Raw genomic sequence first — 8,766 nt, forward strand, 5'->3', positions numbered from 1 at the left:
CTTGTGAGTCCTAGCTGACTGATTGACCTAGGGGTTGGTTTTGAGGATATGGAAAAGGACAGTGTAGTTTCAATTTATTAATATTCAGCATTCAAAGTAACGTGGAACTGAATTTTGCAATATTTCTTAGTAACTTCTCATACTTTCTGTAATGATAAAGGTTAATTCCAACTTAATTCTTACTCTACAGCTTTGTGGACTATTTCCTTTTTCCTCTCTGTCTTTCTCTTCTATCTTTTCTATAAAAATCATTTTCTTACATGGAAAAATAGCAAAACAGAATTTTAAACACATGTGAAAATCTTAATAAAATGCACAGGTTAGGATTCCTGATTCATTTTTTAGAGCTCTGTCTTACTTTTATGACATGCAGCATAGGAAATTTTAATTTAAAGAATTTTACAATGTCATTTTATTCCTCCCGTTTATTTAATATTATTTTTAAAAACAGAAAAATAATCACAGTCCCACATCATTTGCATTGATTTAAAATCCCACAACACCAAACTTACATGGTACTGAAACAATTGATACAGATATTAAAAGAGTGACCAACATGAAAAAAAGGTATTAGTTTAAGTATTTTGATTTGAATATTCAGACCCACTGCTGGCACAGCTAGGCATAACCTCACTAAAGGTCACTTGACCACTTCCATTTAGACCTGGTGAAAACATGGATTGTATTACTGGATGTAGTTTCATGCAAGGTTTCAACCTGCTTGTTGCTCCCATTGTTGCTATTTTCCGGTTTCCTCAATATCAGCCTGGCTGATGATTTCTACAGGGACCACTCTTCCCTTTTCTTGCTTTTCTGTCTGCTTTAGAATGACACCTCATTGCTTCTGTCATCATTCCAAAGATGACAGGGGCATCCATTTCTAGGGGGACATTCCCATTCAGATGGGGATACATTCAAATACCTTTGAATTCTCAAAAAAGTGATGCAGCCTGGGGTTATCCTTCTCAGGGAGTCACCATGCAGTCCTCATTGATTCGTTACACATCTGAAATCCCAGTAAGTTAACAGGAATTTTACAAAGAGCTGAAGTATTAGTTTAAAAATATAACACTCCTGGGTTTGTCAAGTCTATTTCTTAGGACATACCAAGAGATCCTTGAAAGATGCTGGACATGCTGGGAATTAATTACTGGGAATTAATAGTGTTCATGATCATGTAGGATGTAGCCAGCATCTCTTTTAAAGAGAAACTTTAAAAGGTGTAATGCCCCTTGAAATGCTAATAATTTTTCCTCTTTCTTATTAACTTAATTCAGTCCCAGACTGACACACAGCTATATCATTCCATATATACAGTATACATTTGGTGGTAGGTAGCCAGTGCTTCTTCACAGAACCTTGCTGCCTTCTAATAAATCTATATGCCCATATTATTATTCCCATGTACTACAAGCTGCTCTGCAGCCTATGACATGGCACTCAGCTGTAATTAGCACCAAAATAGGGAGTTTGTATGCAGGACACGGACAATTCTTTTGCTCCAGATGCTGTACTCAAACTGCAGTGGTCCATTGAAGAAGTAGAGATAACCTAAGGAAAATGAAAGTTAAAATTAATTAACTCTGAGAAAACGGCATTGTCATGCTAGAATTATCTTTCAAATAAAAATTATCGTTTGGTTTTATTTTTATAACTCTTTTAAATGCAGTATTTTAGTATTTAGAATCCTGAGCTAAATATTCAAAGGTTCTTCATTCCATTTGCCAGACCTGGATCACTATTTTAAAATAACAGATATTTTAACAGAGTATCAAATTGCATTTTTATTACTACACAGCACTTGCTTAGGAAAATATAGGGTTTGCCTTGTAACGTTTAAGTCTCTGACTTGTAAACCCTCCTTGAAGAGCTGGATAGGAATGGAATTTGAAGGAACAGACACATTATAATATTTCTATATTAAGCGTATCACTGGAGGTTCCCAGCAGGGAGGCAGGTCTTTTTTGGCTCCTCAAATATATCTGCACAAAGTTTACAAGAGCAGCTTGGTCAGAGGGCAATCTAGATCAGAAACCTGAGTGATTCATAAGAGAAGTATTGATGTGAAAAATGAAAATTGCAAATGACAGAATTCCCCACAGCACAACTATGTTCTTCAATGTCAACTACTTGTAATAAATGATAACTTCAATGACAACTACTTGCAATAAAGTTTCATTATCAGACCATGTACCGTTTCTTTGATAGACTGCATCCACTCTATCACCAATTCCTGCAAATTCTTCCTCTATCAGCCTGGGGTAGCCGGCTTCCATTACCTCTGCCTCTTCATCATAACTGTAGTAAACACAAAAGAAAATAAAATTTCAGAGGATTTAAACAACCTTAGAGTTTGGTCTGTGTCCTTTATATGCTTTGGTTGCCCACATCAGAAGTAGCCAGCATCTTTTAGGTACCTCATGTCTAGTGCAATAATGAAACTCAGGGCAATAACCACAGCACTCTTCCACCAGGAGTACAAATTCAATAGTCATAAAACTAATAAAACTAAATTTTCAGAACTGATCAGTAACATTTGTATTAGATGTAGATGATCGTACCTGGATGTATTGGCACTGCAGGCCTACCTGGAGGCTGCTTGGCACAGAGATACTGGGAAGGGATGGTAGCGTCTTAATTAGGTGTCAGACCTGGCTGTAAGTCCCACCAATGAACAGCAAAACCCAAGGGTGGGATAGATTTCTTACCCTCACAGCACTGATACCACAAGCAAGCGGAAGCAAGATGGGAATTTTGTCTGGGAGACACGACCGTATCTCAAACCCTCTTGGATTAGGGCACTTCATTCTCCCTTCTTTCATTCTTTCAGCTTTTAAAGGCTGTGCCCATATGTTTATAAAAGTCTTACATACACCTTTATGACATATTCTGTACACCTATAACACCAATGAAAATCACAGGCTGGGAAAATGTGCGCCCAGAGTCACGTGCCTGGTTTGAAACACCCTGCTGATCTTCTGATACTTTTGCCCAGGTTACGTCTAGGGGCACAGCAATCTGTCTCCAGCTTACCTCCAGTACTTATTTCCAGTAAAAAAGAGAGTCTTGCCAGTGTCTTTTATATGGACAGCTGCATCTATTCTTTTCATTTCTTTTGGGAACCCCATTTCGTATATCTTTTTAGGAAAATCTTCAACTATGTCATAGCCATTCAAAGCCCAGACTTTCTTTCCTGAAAATAAGAACAAAGTATGCATGAGTCTTCTGTAAAGGCTCAGCTTTAAGATCAGAATAAAATGAGGATGCAATGATCCCTATTTTTATACAACTAACAGATTCTTAGTTCACATGCTCAACAGGTATTAAACTAGTAATGCTAACTATGATCCTAGGCATCTGAGCTTAATTGTACATCTAATTCAATGAAAATTGTATGGATTTGCAAGGGGTGAAAACAAGAGTATGTTTTTTAAGCAAGGAAGGTAGGATGTTTTCTTCTATTGATTAACTTTACATCACTTCTTGAGCTTAGTTAAATATTTATATTTTTCTGCCAACAGCAAAATTGAAAACTCACCTTTAAACATGAACACAAGATCTTTCACAGGGTTTTCATAAGCTGCATCTATTTTATTTGGAAGCTCTGGCCAAAAGGATTTAAGTAACACCAATTCTGCCTCGACCATCTGAGGGTGCAGGCGCCAGAAAAACCTAGTGCAGGAAAAGAAAACATTATTTTGTATTGGGTTTGTTGAGATGGAGGTAATTTTCTGCACAGCAGCCCCCACAGCACTGTGCTTTGTATCAGCAGCCAGCAAGGTGTGGATAGCACACTGGTGTTGTGGTTACTGCTGAGCAGTGGTGGCACACAGCAAGACTGTGTCTCCAACATGCCTCCCTGCCCAGCAGGATTAGGCAAAACCTTGGGGAGGGGACACAGCCAGGACAGCTGATGCCAACTGACCAAAGAGAAATTCCACACCATGTGATGTCTGCTCAAAGGTAAAAGCTAAGAGAAAGAAGGAGGAAAGGGGAGCATTTGTTGTAATGACATTTGCTTTCCAGAGCAGTTGGTACTGAAGCCCTGCTTCCAGGGAAGTGGCCAGACCTTGCCTGCTGATGGGAAGGAGAGAATAAATTTTTGTTTTCTTTTGCTTCTGAAATGATCTTTGCTTTTGCTTTGTTAAACTGCCTTTATCTTGCCTTGTGAATTTTTCTGTCTTATTTTCTCCCCACCCTACTCTGTCCTGCTGAGGAGGGCAAGTGACAGAGAAGCGTGATGGCCACCTGGCATCCAGCCAAAGTCAACCCACCACAATTTTATGCTTCTTCTTGTACTAGAGAAAAGCAGGATCTTTGATATGCTATACTACAAATTAGTTAATGGAGAAGTAATTTTTTCACAACATAGATTTTTCAATACATAGAACCCCCTGTAGACCTTTCCTTTCCTCATAGTCACCTAGCTGCAGAACATTTCTGTCACTCACATGGTGATCATCTCAAACAACAAACTAGAATCTTTTTCTTTTAGAATAAGAGAAACACTGCTGTCCCAGGTAAGGCTTCTGAATGTAGTATAACTTAATTCAAGTCAATGTTAGCAGATTTGTGTATGTTGAAGAAAGCCCCGTGGAATGAAATATGTGCACAAATGGTGTCTGTCTTCAGCCATATTGTTGTCATGTCATATTACTGGGCAGTCAAGTCCATAATTGCATTATAAATCCTGCCAAAAAAACTGCACAATGCAGTTTCTCAGAGGCATCTATACTCATATGTGATTTTTAAAATATATGCTTCCTCAAATCTTCAGCAAAAAAATGAAATGATACTTTTTCTTGCTCAAATTTTATCCAGCATCCACTATCCATGACATGTCAGTCTCATTACCTGTCTTTGAAGACCAGCATTTCTCCACGAAGTTCTGTTATGGCATCAAGTGATAATTCTGCATCACATTTCTCTGGTGTTTTGGGGTGTATTGGGTGGGGATCTTTTTCTGCAGCACCTGGAATCACATTGCATGATACAAGTTTGACAATGTACATTTCCTTTCTGTGGATCATGATACTAAAACGTGAAAGAGCTCCCAAACAGCACGATGGACAAACCATTTGTACCACAAAAAGTCTGTTCTCTCGTTCTCTCCTTTAGTCAAATGTATTCATGGACTTTACAGTTCATCTGTGCTGCAAAGATGTTAAATGGATTTGCTTGCTTTATCCCAGGTTTTGAAGGCCCCCCTGATGACACATGGATATTTCTGTATCTCCCTTTAAGACTCTCTTTTACCTTTTTGAGGCAGGTTAAAAAAACTATAAAGATTCTGCCCCTACCCCTCACCATTAAAGGAGACAGCACAGTGACCAACTGTCCTCTGCAGTGTCACCTCCCCGCTTCCGCCCGCCCCCCCCAACTATTAAATCTAATCTTCTGTTCCTGAAATCTGGTTGTCAAGAGCCCAGTGAATCAATCTTAATCAGTCACAACTGTTACTACTGAACATCTGTAACTCTTTAGTAGCTGTCTAGTGCATCTGTAACAGGTTATGACAGCACAAGGAATATGTATTGTACAGACTTACCGTAGAGCTCCTGGATCCCTTGCACATCATCATCAGGAAGCACAAACCCAGTTTTTCCAGTGTATGTGTAAATTGGAAACATCAGAGCTCCCGGGTCTCTAGAGTGTTCAAGTCCCAGTGAATGACCAAATTCATGGGCAGCAACAAGAAACAAGTTATACCCTGTAACAAACCACAGTGAAATTAAATGTATAGTTCTTTGTATCACCCAAGTGGACTTGAACTCTCAACTAATCCTAACATTGTGCTTTAGCATATGTAGCGATGAAGGAGACAAATGGATTGATGGGAAAATGATGTTTAATTGCTTGCTTTTTCAAACTACCACGGGTTTTGTTTTAATAAAGATCTAATCAATTGTCTTATAGCTGGTGTTCAACTCAAATCTTACTTGACAGTATTGTTCTGTAGGCAGATTTAGATTTCTTGAAATCTCTCAGCAACACCGGATAGCTCTAGAGCAAAGTCTTAGTCCTACTTAAGTCAAGAACTCGAGTCAGGAATTCCTCTCCAGTAGACAATCTATATTGCTCCCAGTATTGCTGCAACTAGCTTTAATGTCAAGAGGGTGAAATAGCACAGTGATGACAAAAAAAAAAGTGGTTTTGCTTCTATGAAAGCTCTGTCTTGAATAGACAAAGTGAAGAATTTTAAAATTAGATGTAAGTAGCCAATCTGCAGTTAAGTATGTATGTTTTCTACAGGATGCAGTAAGGTAATTCCAATCAGTTTGTTTGACCTCAGTGAAATGCCAAGCTGACAAAATACCTTGTTTGTGGCATTTTTAAAATCACTGATATATATGTAGGAGGTATATATCTTAACATTTATGCTAGGCATATATTATACTTTCATTTATGACTGGAGATTAAACCCAGCAGACATAAAGACTCGTGAACAGTGAACAGGAACACCAAACTTTACAGGTCTCAAACAGGATGAAATTGTCTCTCTACCATTCCAAATACTCTCAGGAACTTCTGTTACCTCTAGAATCATCTGACCAAGATTCATCATCATCAAAATGGGCATCTCCGCCGTAGTCTGGGCCAGGGGGGAAAGCATGAGCCAGTAATCCAGACGGTCCATCAAAAGGATAAAAGTCACCATGTTCTATAAAGCAACATTCAAGACAATGAAATCAATTATCACATTTTACTGGCAGCAATATATCCGTAACATAAAAATTATTGGTTCTCTATTACCTTTAGTGCCAAAGGAGATCATGATATCAGCTATGCCACTTCGTATTCTGGTGAAGTTAAGTGGTGTCACATCAGACCAAACTTTGAAGGCTTTTTTGAAAGCTCTGTCTACTTCAGCACGTCTCAGATCTGAAGTGTAATTCATAATTCTGTCAAACAGATTAATGTCTTGAGTTAAATTATGTAAATGGATGCAAATGTGTAAAACAGTTCCATCTGAATGTACATCTTATTAAAAGTTTTTACTTGTTACTTCCCTATGTTTTTACCTAAAACCAAAGAACTAGGGAGCTGCATATAGCATTCAAAACAATAAAAGTAATCATTTCCATTTTCATTAAAGTCATTCAGAGACATCAGAAATCCAAAAGCTTTTTATAGTTGGTATTATATACATGAGAAGATTTAGAAAATGACACGCGTATTCTGCATGAAGTTAAATCATATCAGTAACTCAGAACTTTTTTATGCCATATAAAGTATTTCATGACCCTTGCTTCCCAGAGGAGCAAAACATCATCCAAAGAGACTTTTGTAGGCTAGAATAATTCACATTAAAGTAATATTTATCATCAGATACTGAACTGATATCATTGAAAGAGTTCAGCGATTTCATATTTGGAATCTGCTAAAGGAACTCAGGTTGCAGTGAAAACGTTTTGATGACCTTGAGGTGTTAAGGGAGAAGGAGCTACTGTGTGACCTTTCTGCACCATAGCTTCCCAAGGCCAACTTCCTGAGGTCATGGTTGGGGACTTCTCTGACCAAGCACTGATATCTACATCTGGACTATCAGACAGAAGAGGGGCAAGTATCAGTCCCTGCTCTCACAGGCACGTTGCATCTACATTGCTTTGGAATAGCCCTTCTCTCCAGCAGATTTGTCCAGATTTGTCCTAGGCAAAGCAGACACCAAACGAGAACCAAAACAGAGCTAAAGTGCTGTGTGGATCAGTGGTGAGGTACATGATCTTAGTCCCTAATATTCTTTTATTTGGCACCATGTATGTGTCCGAAGTGTCTACATGGAGGCCAGATGAGGAACAACTAGCTTACACCACAACAGCTTTCCTAGATGACAAAGTGCAATGGAAAAAAATCCAGGTTCACTTCCTTGGGCTGTAAGGTGGGTCTGGGGGACCTTTCCAAAAGTGAGGTTGTAAGGATTTTAAACTGCAACATAATATTTTCAAACTCAGATGCACCCTTCTCCCATCAGCCTAGTTAACTGAACAACTTACTGGGCAAAGCCCCTCAGCAGAAGGAACAGCACTGAAAACCGAGTAACGCTGAAAATGCCATGCATTTACCTGTATGTCAAATTAGTTTTTGACCATTTGAGTTTTCTAGGGAAAAAGTTATATTCCCCCACATCTGGGACACCACATCTTGGTTTCTGCATCAGCTCGTACGTTTCTTCATCTAATTTGCCTGTCACCTTCAAGCCAAAAAAGGCTTGCATTTCTCGAAGTTTAGATGCCACAGTGTTGGCACTTTTCCTCATTATGCCAGCAGGATTCGGGCGGAGATCATAGTGAGTCCTGAGGTAGCGCTAAGAAGGGGAAGAGAAGCAATAAGCCTCATCGCAACTACACAACTTACTCTTTATAAAACATGCAAACAAATTATTTTATACAGTACCTCTGCAAACTGAAGGTCTTTCTCTGTGAATTCATGGCTGTCTTCAAGAGGAATAGGGATTGTCAGGCAAAATGACAAACCCAGCAGGAAAAAGAAGACAGCTGAAAGTCTTGGTCCCATCATGTTGGAATTGTGAATTCTGAAGCCCTGATGTTCTAGAGAGCAGTTGTCTTCACTTTTATAGCCCCATCCCAGTGAGTCACCGCTCAGGAACAAGTTAGAATTTCCTTGTCACTGAAAGTAAACATGCTTAGGTGGCTGCTTTTTCTCTCCTCCCCAACACTGTGGTTTAGGCATTTGTTGTCCCACTGAGGGCTCTGAAACTGTATCCTCGTGTAAACATTGTCTCTGAGTATTGACATAGGTTGTGGG

General features: G+C 39.0%; 1 protein-coding gene across 1 annotated transcript; it reads right to left on the reverse strand.

Annotated features, from left to right (window-relative positions):
• Nucleotides 1-1,450: 1,450 nt before the first annotated feature.
• On the reverse strand, nucleotides 1,451-8,517 carry LOC311203484 (collagenase 3-like; the record flags this gene model as incomplete). Its single annotated transcript, XM_084278208.1, has 10 exons — nucleotides 1,451-1,551; nucleotides 2,195-2,298; nucleotides 3,034-3,193; nucleotides 3,539-3,672; nucleotides 4,855-4,972; nucleotides 5,549-5,710; nucleotides 6,536-6,661; nucleotides 6,754-6,902; nucleotides 8,064-8,305; nucleotides 8,395-8,517. 10 exons carry the CDS (start codon nucleotides 8,515-8,517, stop codon nucleotides 1,451-1,453), a joined length of 1,419 nt encoding a protein of 472 aa, XP_084134334.1.
• Between the last annotated feature and the right edge of the window lie 249 nt (nucleotides 8,518-8,766).

This window comes from Gallinula chloropus, assembly GCF_964237585.1.
Source record: "Gallinula chloropus genome assembly, chromosome: 1".
Lineage (NCBI taxonomy): Eukaryota > Metazoa > Chordata > Aves > Gruiformes > Rallidae > Gallinula > Gallinula chloropus.